At 48.3% G+C, this 13,584-nt stretch overlaps 1 protein-coding gene across 1 annotated transcript in view; it reads left to right on the top strand.

The window, feature by feature from the left end:
- The first annotated feature begins 6,380 nt into the window (after window positions 1-6,380).
- ELAC2 (elaC ribonuclease Z 2) overlaps window positions 6,381-13,584 on the top strand; it is a 28,728-nt gene continuing 21,524 nt past the window's right edge. The window contains exons 1-8 of the mRNA XM_056866934.1: window positions 6,381-6,619; window positions 8,352-8,402; window positions 8,507-8,577; window positions 10,392-10,456; window positions 11,113-11,170; window positions 11,505-11,573; window positions 12,489-12,647; window positions 13,106-13,164. Coding sequence (XP_056722912.1) covers window positions 6,381-6,619; window positions 8,352-8,402; window positions 8,507-8,577; window positions 10,392-10,456; window positions 11,113-11,170; window positions 11,505-11,573; window positions 12,489-12,647; window positions 13,106-13,164 — 771 coding nt within the window. The remainder of the gene's footprint in view (window positions 6,620-8,351; window positions 8,403-8,506; window positions 8,578-10,391; window positions 10,457-11,112; window positions 11,171-11,504; window positions 11,574-12,488; window positions 12,648-13,105; window positions 13,165-13,584) is intronic.

The raw sequence follows: 13,584 nt of genomic DNA on the forward strand, positions 1-13,584 counted from the left end.
AGGACACCACCCCTAACCCCGATGCCCCCAAGGAACCGGACGAGCCGGAGAAGCCGGACCCGAAGGAGGAGGGAGCCAAGCCAAAGAAACCGAAGGGTCGCGCCCCCGACCAAGATCGGGACGGACGTCCCCGGGGGCTTACTTATTGGCTGGACTCTCCCAAGGGCTGGTCGCTCTCGCGGACTGCGGCGAAGGATCGCCGGTTGGCCTTCCCCAGCACGGGACTCGAAGGGGACCCGGCCCGCAAAGAGGCCCTCATGGAGGAAGAACGAAAGCAGTGGCAGGAAGACCGCCGGGCTATGCAGGAGCAGATGGAGATCATGCAACGCGTAATGGGTGAGATGGCCACGACCCTAGATGCGCTGAAGTTGCAACCTCCAGCCGGTGCTCCCCCAGACGGGGCGCCGGTAGTTCCGCCCGCAACCCCTGCCCCCCCGGCCCGTCGGGACCTGAAAGTCACGTATGACGGGTCGGGAGACCAGTTGACCTTTTTTATGGTCCAAGTAGACATTTTTATGCGGGAACAAGGCCGAACCTTCGTTTCTGAGGAGTCCCGGGTGCAGTACGTGGCTTCCTTACTGCAAGGGGAGGCGGCTGCCTGGATGGTGTTGCAGTATGAACTCCGCTCGCCGGTGCTGCGAACCCTGGACGAGTTCATGGTAGCACTCCGAAACCGTTTTGAGGACCCGACTCTGGGTGAGCGGGCTAAAGCCTCCCTGATGCAACTGCGCCAAGGGACTAAGTCGGTGGCGCAGTATGCAAGTGAGTTCCAGTCACTGGCTAGCCGAATTCTGGACTGGAGTGAAGCTACCTTGGTACAATGTTTCAGGGAGGGTCTCAACCCAGACCTCCAACATTGGGCCTTCATGCAAGGGAACCCCCCGGATGTGGAAGGTTGGGTTCGCCATGCTGCTGACATCGAGAATCGCAAACAACTCCTGAACTTGTCCAAGCAACGGCTTGGGCGAGACCCCAGGCCCCGAGGTGACCGTGGCCGGGAACTCCGGCAAGGGGGTGGCGGGGGTCTCTCGGCCGCGGAACGCCGCAAGCGGTTCGAGGCCGGCGTCTGCCTGATCTGCGGGGGAAAGGGTCACTTTGCATCGCAATGCCCCTCTCACTCAGGCCGTCCGACCCCCCCCCGCCAAACCCAGGCCGAGCCGACGAAACCGGCCGCCGACAGCCAGCCTCGCCGCAGAAGTGGACCACTGAGCCGGCGCTCCGGCGCACCCTCCGCTCTCCACGCGCGCCCCCAGGATGGGGCATCCGACTCTACGGTCCCATCGGGGTCCCGGATTACAAATACCGTCTTTGATTCGGACGGCTCCCCGGAAGCCACCACCCCGTCCCCCTCTTCCAGCGAGGAGGAAGAGTGGGAACAGCCGGCAAAAAACGCCGTCGGTCTGCTGTAGAGGGGGCTCCGCAGCAGACCGTCCCTATCGTTGTGCAAGGAGCTCCACCGATGGTAAGCGCCCAAGAGGACAATGTATTTGTGCGTGTTCATCTGTCCCTACCCAAAGGGGGTCCCCCGTTAGAGGTCCCCGCGTTGGTCGACTCGGGGTGTGCCCGCACCATGATAAATGAGGAAACTGCCAAGAAGTTGGGTGTCCGGCGCAAGCGGCTTCCGGGACCCCTCCGTTTTTCCCAAATGGACGGGAGTGACTTTAAACGGGGCCCTGTGACCCACAGAACTGCAGCCGTGATTATGGCCGTGGGGGAACATTGGGAACGGTTGTATTTCACCATCGCCCCTATTGTAACCCCTGTGGTGTTAGGGATGAACTGGTTAAGGGGACACAATCCCTCCATTGATTGGGTTAAACGGGTGCTTTCCTTCCCCGAAAACCCCTGTGGGTTGCATGACAAGGAACGGGTACTCAGAACTCCAGCCGCCGCACTGGTAGGGTCCCCCGCCCCAGTCTCTCCTCAATTACCCTCTGAGTACTCGCAGTTTACTGATGTTTTCGATGTTAGAGAGTGCGACGAACTGCCTCCCCACAGAGAAACGGACTGTGCCATCGAGATTGTAGGGGAAGGCAAACTGTCTAAGGGAAAGGTTTACCCCATGAGCCCTAGTGAAAAGACTGTATTGCGAGACTATCTGGATGTCAATCTGGCGAGGGGTTTCATACGCCCCTCCAAGGCTCCTTATTCAGCCCCAGCTTTCTTTGTAAAGAAAAAGACGGGAGATTTAAGACTGTGTATTGACTTTCGCAGACTGAACGCAGTCACCCAGTCTAATGCTTACCCCCTCCCTCTTATTCCTGACCTTCTAGCACAATTAAAGGAGGGCCGAATCTTCACCAAACTGGACTTGGTAGAAGCCTACCACCGCATTCGCATCAAAGAAGGAGACGAACCCAAAACGGCCTTTTCCAGTTGTTTTGGGATGTTTGAGTACCTGGTCATGCCGTTCGGACTTTCGGGGGCTCCGAGTGTCTTTATGCAATTAATTAATGAAGTTTTGCATGATTTACTGTTTCGGGGGGTGGTGGTATTTCTCGATGACATTCTTATTTACTCTGAGACCATGGAAGAACATGTGCGCCTAGTGCGAGAAGTGCTCCAGCGGCTGCGGGAGCACAAACTGTATGCTAAGGTGTCCAAGTGTGAATTCCACCAACCTTCTATTACATTTCTGGGGTATGTGATTTCCCACCAAGGGTTGGAAATGGACCCCGCCAAGGTCCAGGCGGTGCGGGACTGGGAAACCCCCACTACCCGCCGCCAACTTCAACAGTTTTTGGGGTTTGCCAACTTTTACCGGAATTTCATTCCCAACTTTGCCCAAGTTGCGCTTCCCCTCACTGCCCTGTTGCGTACCAAGGACAGGGGGGCTAGCGCCGCACTCCCCTCAGCCCGTCTGCAATGGTCTCCCCAGTGCCAGCAAGCTTTTGAACTTTTAAAGCTACTTTTTTCATCCGAACCCGTTTTGGCTCACCCGGATTGCACCAAGCCCTTCGTGGTGCAGGTGGATGCCTCGGATGTAGCCATGGGCGGGGCCCTATTGCAGAGGGATGAGGGGGGACGGTTGAGGCCATGCGCCTACTTCTCCAAGAAGTTTTCCCAGTCCGAAATCAACTGGGCCATTTGGGAGAAGGAGGCAGCAGCGGTCAAACATGCCCTTACCATATGGAGACACTTCTTAGAGGGGGCCGAGCTGCCGTTCGAAGTGTGCACAGATCACAAGAATCTTGAGGCTCTCAAGGGAGCTAGAAAACTCAATGCCAAACAAATTCGGTGGGCCCAATTTTTTGCAAAATTCCGGTTCACCCTCAAACATGTCCCTGGCAAAGAAAATGCCCTAGCTGATGCTTTGTCACGACTTCCCCAGTATCGCAACGATTTCGATCGCCCCGTCGACTCCCTGTTCACTCCCGAACAGCGAGGGGAAGTCCCTGGCTTGGCCGTCACCACCCGATCCCAAGCCCGCCAACCGGAGACCCCCCCTACGCTCAAAGGTATCCCGGAAGCATTCCAACAGCGACTCCGGGACGCCTCCTTACAGGAGGAGGAGCACCATCTCCTCCCCACTGGCTTGGAACGAACCAACACTTGGTGGGTGCAAGGGGGGAAACTATATGTCCCATCTTCCCTTCGCAAAGAAGTATTGGGACTTGTACATGGGGCCAGGCTAGCGGGTCATTTTGGTTTCATAAAAACGCTTCACCTGGTTCGAAGGCAATTCTGGTGGCCCGGTATGAGATCTGATGTAGAGTTGTATGTGCGCAGCTGCCCCACCTGCGCCACAGCCAAGAAACGGATGGGAAAACCCCCGGGGCTTCTCAAACCGCTTGAGAACCCCTCCCGTCCCTGGGAAGTCATCGCCATGGATTTTATCACCGACCTACCTCCAAGTCGGGGGAAAACGGTTCTCTGGGTTATCACAGACCTCTTTTCCAAACAGGTTCATTTCGTTCCATGTGCAGGTCTTCCTTCAGCCCAGGGCTTAGCTAAACTGTTCATCACGCACGTCCTCAGGCTACACTCGATCCCGAGGAAGGTCCTCTCCGACCGGGGGGTCCAGTTTGTTGCCAAATTCTGGCGGGCTTTCCTAAAGTTAATGGGAGTGGAGGAACAGGGCCTTTCTTCCGCCTATCACCCCCAAACGGATGGTCAAACGGAACGAGTAAATGCGGTAGTAGAATGTTATTTGCGTTGCTATGTAAATTTCCACCAGGACGACTGGGTCGACCTGCTGCCATTTGCCAAATATGCGTACAACAATGCGCCTCATTCCTCTACCGGCTTTAGTCCCTTCCAAGTTATATACGGGACGGATTTTGGCCCTTTCGGTTCTGCCCCCGTCTCGCCAGAGCTCCAGTCTACCCCTGATCTTCAGGAGTGGATTCAGGTGGTTAAATCCACCTGGCCATGGTTGCTCAAAAATCTGGAAAGGGCAAAAAGCAAGTACAAGGAACAAGCAGACAAACACCGGTCTCCGGGATGGGAACTCAAGGTGGGGGAGCAAGTCTATCTGTCCACCAAAAACCTCCGCTCTCTTCGCCCCTGCAAAAAACTGAGCGACCGTTATGTAGGACCTTTCCCCATTACCAGAGTAATCAACGAGGTTACCGTGGAACTGAGTCTCCCTAAGACTCTCAAGGGAGTTCATCCAGTCTTCCATATAAGCCTCCTCAAACCTTATGTAGCAGCTCCCCAGTTCCACCCCCCTCCCGCTCATGAGATTCCTACCGTAGTAGGAGGGGATACCCATTTGGAAATATCCAAGGTTTTAGATTCCAAATGGAAGAAAGGGAAACTGTTTTACTTTGTTCGCTGGAAAAACCTTGGCTCCGCTCATGACGAATGGGTGGCCGCACCCCACATGTCAGCTCCTCGCTTGGTCCGAGAATTCCACCTCGCTTATCCCGATAAGCCTCGTCCTCTCGGAGGGGGGCCTTAAGGGGGGCAGAATGTGAGGGTCTCTGTCTTTGTGTCTCTGCTTTCCATCACCTGCGGTGTTATCAGTGAACTCGTAAAAGCAGTTCACACCTTCTGGTCTCAGGCGCCAGGCCTGATGGCCCATGTATCTTCCCCCCCGCTGTTCTTCCTGCCAGTACTCCCTCAGGCCGGTGCGGCCTTGGAAGTGTGATAGCCGCACCAGACTTCCTGGGATCCGTCTGATGTTTTGTATTATGCCAAGCTTGTAACTTCCCATAACAATAAGTGTGAACCCCAGTGCCCCAGTGCCCTGGAGTCAATATATTCTGTAAACCCGTATAGCCCCTCACTTGCAACTTTCTACCTGTGCCTGTCTCATCTCCTGAAGGCTTCAATAAATCTATTGTTTCTGTATCAACGTCTGAGCAACTGATTTGGAGAAGCAAACTCAGAGAGGGGGATCTCTCACACCTTGTTGATATTCTACGTGCTATGGGATTACAGGCTCAAATTAGTGGTTTTCCCAACTTAGTGGGTAGACCACCGATGCAAAGCAACCAGAATCATGCACCATAAAGATCTCAGTGCAACGTGGCTTCCCGGTTTGTACTCCTGCCCCATATATAGCCGTGTTACAATGGAAACTGGAAGCAAGCGCTGCCGGTAACTATTTTTTCTATCTCTTATGGTTATTGCCCTGCCTCGGATTGCTTAGGCTAGCCCGGTCTCGAAAGCTAATCAGGGTCAGCCCTGGTCAGTATTTGGATGGGAGACCGCAAGGAAGACTAGGGTCACTGAGCAGAGGAAAACAATGGCAAACCACCTTTGATCGTCTCTTGCCATGAAAACCCTACGGGGTGTTTTTGGCATGCCATAGAGCTATTTAAGCCCTGACCTGGATGGCCCAGGCTAGCCTGATCTCGTCAGATCTCAGAAGCTAAGCAGGGTCAGCCCTGGTTAGTATTTGGATGGGAGACCACCAAGGAAGTCCAGGGCCGCTGTGCAGAGGAAGGCACTGGCAAACCACCTCTGTTAGTCTCCTGCCATGAAAACCCCAAAAGGGGTTGCCATGAGTCGGGTGCGACTTGACGGCACTTTACACACACAGAAAAAGCTATTTAATACCGGAAGTGCTCCTTCAGACAGTTTTGAGATCTGGGAGGTAGAGTGGCACATAACTTCCGGGTTCGATTTGGGAGTCGCTATTGAGCATCATTTTCTATGGTCTAGTCTCTACCAAAGTTCTTAAACGCGCACGCGCTATGGGCCGTGCTCCGTCACATGACAAGGGTCACGTGAGCTGTGTCGGCTATGGGCCACGGGGTGTCACGTGACGCCCCCGCCTGGTACCGGTTATTGGCCGTTGAGAGTTCGAGCGGCGCACGCGACGGGAGCCTAGACAGGATTGGTCCGTGAGGCGCTCTCGGCTCGTCAGCGTGCGCGCCTCAGTGTCTCGTGGTGCGGGTGCCGCTGGAAAGCGCAGAGCGTGCGGTGTCTGAATGTGGAGGTGGTGGCTGCGGGCGACGGTCAGAGCCATGTCTGGTGGGGGAGCCGGCCCGGTGCCCCGCCGCCAGCGCCCGCCCAAAGACGCGCTGCGCCACCTGCGCTCGCGGGAGAAACGCCTGGGTGCCGCGGGGGCCTCCGCACGCCATGGGGCTCGCACCGTCTTCGTGCAGGTGGCGGCTGCTGGCACGCGCGACGCGGGAGCCGCGCTCTACGTGTTCTCCGAGTTCAACCGGTCAGTGGGATCCTTTCCCAGTGGGTGTTCGGGAGTGGGACACGTGATGCAATCATCTTGTGACAGAAAGGGCGAAAACGCACGGTCGCTTTATCCTCCTTTAATCCCTGTTTTAGCCAGGATCGAACGCACATTAGGTGAAACGCATGCATTCGATCCTGGATGAATCCTGGCTGAAACAGGGATTAAAGGAGGATAAAGCGACCGTGCGTTTTCGCCCCTGGTCTCCATGTTGGAGAGAAATCAGATGCGAATGTAATAGCAAAGATATCGTATGCCCTTCCCAGTCCCTTAGTTGTGGTGAACCACATGCTTTCTCTCTTAGTTCTGGTGAACCACATGCTTTCTCTCTTAGTTCTGCTGAAACACATGCTTTCTTCTCCCCCCTTCCCCGTGCAATATACTCTCGAGTCCTGCTACCGTGGTGCTTTATTTTCTGCACAGATTTTCTGCCAAGGGGCTCTTTCTTCCCAGTATGGTATTGGTTTTGATAAGATTGATATGCCTTGATGAAAGACACTTGGAAGTTCTCCATAATTTTGCACCCATAGAGGTTAGAGCCACTCATTCTATTCAGCCTGTGTCGTAATCAATGGCAGAATTATTTGCAGCTCTTTCAATAGAGCTTTGCTTGGATGGACACTTCTTTCTCACTTATAGTGCTCTCTTTCCCCTCCTCACTTCAGAATATTTTTTGTTTTATAATGACTGCAATCCTAGGAAGACTTTCCTGGGAATACGTTTCCACTGTGGAACACATGAAGCTACCTTATACTGAATCTGACCTTTGGTCTGTCAAAGTCAGTATTGTCTACTCAGACCGGCAGCGGCTCTCCAGGGTCTCAGGCAGAGGTCTTTCACATCACCTACTTACCTAGTCCCTTTAACTGGAGATGCCGGGGATTGAACCTGGGACCTTCTGCATGCCAAGCAGATGCTCTACAAACTGAGCCGTAGCCCCTCCCCTTGGAAACATGGGTAGGATTGCTTTCCGTTAAACCTCTTACACTTTCTGTCATGTAGGAAGGGTTTCCAAAGTCTGCTCTAACCTATGAGATGCTTCATTTTGGTAGAAAGATTATCTGCCAAATTTCTGATTTACAGTCCATATTTGGCAGCCCACTGACACTTCTGAAGGGTTGCAGCATATAACGTTTACATTCAGGTGATGGCTTTATTTGTTGTATTACCCTTCTCCAAAGGAGTTCAAGACTCTTCCTTGTTGAGAAATGTTCACAGCGGGCAAATGAACTGTTTTGCCTATGTGCTTCAGAAGGTGGATGTAACATGTTATGTGATCTAAATTTTCAGGTATCCTGAACTAAATTACTGCAAGAGGTTTATTTTCTTTCAGGCTGCTTACATCATCTGCTGCTTCTCCTGTCCACTGCCTGTTCTGGCTTAGAGTACTATTGCGCTCTAGATAACCTTGGTATTCTGAGTCAGAACAGTGTTTTGTTTAGATAAGACAACAGAAGAAAACTCCAAAATACAGCCTTACCAATAAAGTGTGTCTCCTTTGCTCTGATTGTCATCTTTTCATCTGACACTGAGTGTGTCCTTTTTTTTTTTTTTGCTGAAAAGAATGGGATGGTAAATTACTTTCTGCTCCATTTGCACATTCCTAATGTTGCTAGCTTCATTTGGTCAGCAGAGAATGAGTAATTAGTAGCCATGAGTCAGTTATAGTTGTAATGAATGGTTTTACTGATGATAAAATATTTAATTTCAGGTATCTTTTTAATTGTGGAGAAGGAGTACAGCGCCTTATGCAAGAGCACAAGTAAGCCTGATTTGGTGTCAGGATTGGGGTGGGTGGGGGAGTCCTTAAAGCCAGATAGCTATTTTGATAAATTCTGATTTCATGCTAATATTTTCTTCCTTCAGGTTGAAAGTGGCTCGCTTAGACAACATTTTCCTTACCAGAATGAACTGGGCCAATGTTGGTGGTCTGTCTGGTGAGTTTATTGAGCAACACTTGTCTTAATTTGATTAAAAAAAAATTCTTCAGTAAAAATGATAATCCATAGCAAATCTGAACGTATGCACTGGTAGTGGCAGGCATCCATCCTTATGCTGATTATGTGAGCTACATTTGAAGTTTTGTATCTACCACAAAACGTACATGTTGATATTTGAATTTCTTACAAAAAATGTACTTGTTGCTGAAAGGGTCAGTGTAATGCTCTCTGTTCAAAATAATCTGTTGCAAAAGGAAAGAGAATTAAAGACATTTTCTTCTGGGTGAAGAGGCGTAGAAAACAGGCCTCACATCTCCTGTATCTATTTTACTAGGTAAGGGTAAAGAGTAGTTTTCCTAAAGAACTCATGGCTGAAAATCCCTGGCTTTCTGGCCTTGGAAAAGCATTTTAGTAGAACAGCAGTAATAAATTATTTCAGTTTTTTAAAAAGAACAAAAATGGGGCACTGCTTCTATAGTGGAGCACTGGGATCATTAGGAGCTGTCCGGGTCCAAAATAAATAAATAGGGCAACCAGTCAATTCAACTCTTTGGGTGAATCTGACTGCTGCTACTTTTTCTGCCCTAACTAGCAGACCCCAAATGAAATTAAGCTTAATCCCTACAGGAGCAAAGTATCAATTACAGAAGTGCAAGTATCAGCTGTCCTACCATTATAATAATAACCCATTGCTTGAATGCTGCTTTCTGGGTGCTTCTCACCGTGACTATTTACAGTTGCATCTGCCCCCTAGTGCCTTCAATGCAGAAAATAAATTCCAGCAACTCTGGCTTCCTGCTCCAGTTTTTCCATTATTATTTTTTAGCAAGCCCACACCGTGACTGCAAGCTTTTCCAGAGTGAGGCTGAAGGAAACTCTTGCTGACTGCAAGATGATACTGAGCCCATGAATCGAGCCAGACAATGTCCCCCCTAACATGGGAGGGCATCAAGCACCGCTAAAAGCCTGTGACAGGTGTGAAGTCACTCAGTGGGCTTTGAGGGTGAATGGGGGCTTGAACCCAGTTCAAGTTCGATTGCTCTATCCATTATACTCCAATGGTTCCTTTTATTTTGTATATATTCTCTTATTTATTTAATTTCTATTTTTCACCAATAGAATAGGCTGAAGAGGCAGTGGTGCAAATGAAGAAGAATATTTTATTGTGCAGGTTAAAAAAAAATCCCTATGTGTTTCCAATAAAGCTTCTTCAGAGGAAACTAATATAATACGTAGTTATAGGAGTAGAGTTCCCATAGGTTCTTTAGCCGATTTTTTCTGCCATTGGTTTAGCTGTTCTGTTCTCTCTCTAAAGAATTAAAAATGTCAGCAATTTTATCATTAAGTTGGACAAATACTGTACGTAAATGTGGCCTTTTTCTCATTTCTGTAGTAGCAGTTGAATAGGTACTTCGTTTTTCATAACTGTTAAGGCCTTTCTAATACTTGAACCTGAAAACCGGTTTTAAAGCAGAATTTCTGGCCATTTATGCAGGATCAATTTTGATGCTCGCTCAAAGCTGTTTTTTTAAAATGCGACCTTTAAAACTCCTATTCATGGGCCTGATGCAAAAGTAGCTGTAATTTTGCATGGTTCCTTGAGGGGATTCTTCGTAGCGGAGGCGGAGCAAACACAAAAGGTCGCATTAAAGGGGCTCTTAAGAAATGCGAAGCAGGTATGCGCTGTCTTTGCAGTCACTTCCTGAATGACAGTTCAGCGTGAAAAACTAAAAGAAATATGCGGGGCAATTCAGCCTGGAACACGCTGTTAATTACCAAGCATTAATGACCTCTGCTTTTTTTTCTTCCAGGAATGATTCTTACCTTAAAAGAAACAGGAGTTCCAAAGTGTGTGCTCTCTGGACCACCACAGTTGGTGAGTGGCTATGTTTCTGCAGTGCTCATTGATGTAACTGTTCAGCTATGCAGAATTAAATGTCAGTGAACAATACAAACTAACGCTGCCCTTGCAGTCCTTTGGTTTTCAGGGCTAGGTTTGCATAGTGAATGTTCCACTGGTGACCAAATGGCAGAGCTCAATCCAGCCTTTATCCTTTAAACATCTCTTGTGTCCCATAGTAGTAGTGTTTGGCTTTGTACAACAGGGTTGTGTGCTGGTGGGGATGTGAATGTTTGAGCCTTTTTGGCATTGTGCATACTGATAGGGAAGGGCAGATCCAAAGATGTAAAGGTTATTTCTGTGTTCAGGAAGGATTGCTTCTTTGTTAACTTCTACATCTTGACCTGTGAGGATGACATTTTGATGTGCTCTTATCTTGTCTCCTTTCTGTCCTGTCCTTTGCAGTGGTTTTATAATTCTGATGTGCTTTCAGTTTGCACCTGTGTGCATGATGTGGTGCACATGTGGTAATATGGGCAATGTTGGCTGCTGTAATGGGATAAGAAGCAAATGAAGTGTGCCTCATTGAGCACAAAGAGTGCATGAGAATAACCTCTGCTGATACTTTACTGTACAGTATTGTGACATGATTTGATTAATGACAGATTCTTTCCTATGCATTTCTCTTCCAGGAAAAGTATCTGGAGGCAATAAAGGTCTTTTCTGGCCCACTAAAAGGAATAGAATTAGGTAGGAGCTGCACTTCTGTGTTTGTTTAATAACCTGCTGTGGCTGAGGATTGTGCTACACTCTTGTTCATGAGGATCAGAGGATTACGTTTCTTATTTACTGCTGTTTTGTCATGAATTTATTTAATTCATGGCTGCTGACCGTGTCCATCTTCAGCATCTGCCAAAGAACCAATTGAAGCCTTGAAGCCAGAGGGGTTTTATTTATTGATGAATTTATTGGTAGCTTTATCCAAACCTACAGTGCTCTCTTTCAGCTCCACTGTTAATTGTTTAGAAAGATGTACTTGTTGGGGCCATTCTAATATTGATCGCTTGATCTGTTTTATTTCCAGCTGTGCGGCCCCATTCTGATCCAGAATATGAGGATGAAACGATGACTGTCTATCAGGTTCCCTTGGTAGGTGAGTAAAGGTGTACTGATTGTAACAGGAATGGGTAGAGCCTGGTAGCACTGCTGTGGTGAATCTGTGATTTCTGACAGATAAAATGGTGAAGGTGAAATGCAATTTAAAGAATCAAATTGCTGGCTTGCACTAGGGCAATTCAAGTCAAGCATGAGCTAAGAACAGCATCTACTTTGGGTGTGCAGCCCTTTTAGATCTGGTAGTTTAATGGTGCCATTTATGCTTTATGCTCAGTGGTTTTTGTAACTGATTGTAAAGGCCTTTCGCCATGCACAATAAATGCTGTCTCACATACTTTGGCTATGGAGGAAATTGCTGAGAGCCACTGTTCCTGCCTGTCCTTTCCATTCAGTATGTAGCTTTCCCTTCCCAGTGCTTGGTTTTTATACAAAGTACTATGTACATATTACATTTACCTTCATACCTTCTTTGTAAGGAAAGGTTAGATTGAGAGAGAGGTGGGCAGTGATTTGCCCAGCCCACACTGAGCTTGATGGCTGAGCAATGAATTGAACTTGGGATTCTCCTATCTGAACCCAACTCCCGGTCGCTGAGCTATTGAAAGTGCACTCTGAACAAAAAGTCTGCACCTGATGTAGGCTATGTATCGCATTCCACCAACTTCGTTACAATATCAACATTAAAATAGGTGGTTATGGTGAGAAACTGCTTATCCAGCTGTTTTGAAACCAATAATAGGATTATTTTGCTGGGAGCCAGAAATGAAGTTTGTCTTTGAGCAGCCTACTAAATGCTGTCAACTATCCTGCATCCACATAAATATGTTCATAACAGGGCAAAGTAAAGCAGGCAAGGTTAAGCAAAGAAGTTTGTGGTTCAAACAATGTTCCCTGGAAAGGAGTATGTGTGAGTTTCTTCTTAGTCTTTTTCTCCCTTTATTCTCTGACATAGGAAAGGAGCCCCTAAATAACCAAAGGCAGCTTGCATGCTCTGAAGCAGCATCACCAGCAGATGGGACTGACCAAACGCATAACTCGGGACGAAGATCTCCCTCTAAGGAGCAACAGTACCGAAGGGATGACAGGAGCAAAGCATCCCCTGATAAAATGGGTGAGGGAGCCTTGGCTTCTCACTGACTTCCAAAATAATGGTTTTGGGTCTAGCATTGGAAGTACACATGGTTTGGTAGAGAGTAACCAGACTGTGGGTTGTTTCCTCTGGTACGTTTGGATCCACTTGTCAGTTTCTTTTAACCAAGCTTCAGTGGTGGAGGTCGCTTTTGTGAAATATTTGGGACCTGCTGTCGTAGCTAATATCAGATGAGATCCATGTCCTTTGTTTCATTATCATTCCCAGAAGGGAATGATTTAAATTGGATTTGAAGAATTTTGGTAAGATGATAACAACTGCATATTATGGCATCCATCTTCACGGAGATGGATTATCATGCTGATGTGTTTTTCTTTGGGCAGAGGAGGGGTGCTTCTAATTTTAGAGTTGTGCAAACAGCCTGAATCTGAAATCATCTGTGCTTTCTTTTTGATGCGCGTGTATGTTTTTTTTTAAAGATGGCAGCAAACAAGTTGGCCAGAGGGATCCATCTTTGGTTGTTGCATTCGTTTGTAAGGTAAGAGTTGCCCTGTTGAATAAGGTGTTGCAACTGTTGTCAAGCTCAATGGCTTCTACCTAGATAGTCATAATTTCCCAATAAAATCAGGCTTCCTGGGTAATGCTTTTGCTTCCTGGCTAATTCTACTGCTTTAATAGACTTAGAGGACTGAGGCTGCATATTAATTGCATGCTGTACAGCTGCTTTCCCTGTCCTCTCATATTTCTTATGCAGAGAAAACCAAGGCTGCCATCTTTAGCCTATTTTTAAGGAAACCTTGTCTGAATAGCACTAAAAGTCAATGTATTGAGAGATGAGCTTGTACATCTTAGTTTTCCTGCAAACGTCTTATGAAGATCGCTCAAATTACTCGCTGAACTTTAATTGAGGGAACAGATCACTAGTAGTTTCCAGAAACTACTTCCAGAAACTATTTCA

The sequence above is a fragment of the Euleptes europaea genome, chromosome 1 (assembly GCF_029931775.1).
Source record: "Euleptes europaea isolate rEulEur1 chromosome 1, rEulEur1.hap1, whole genome shotgun sequence".
NCBI classification, from domain to species: domain Eukaryota; kingdom Metazoa; phylum Chordata; class Lepidosauria; order Squamata; family Sphaerodactylidae; genus Euleptes; species Euleptes europaea.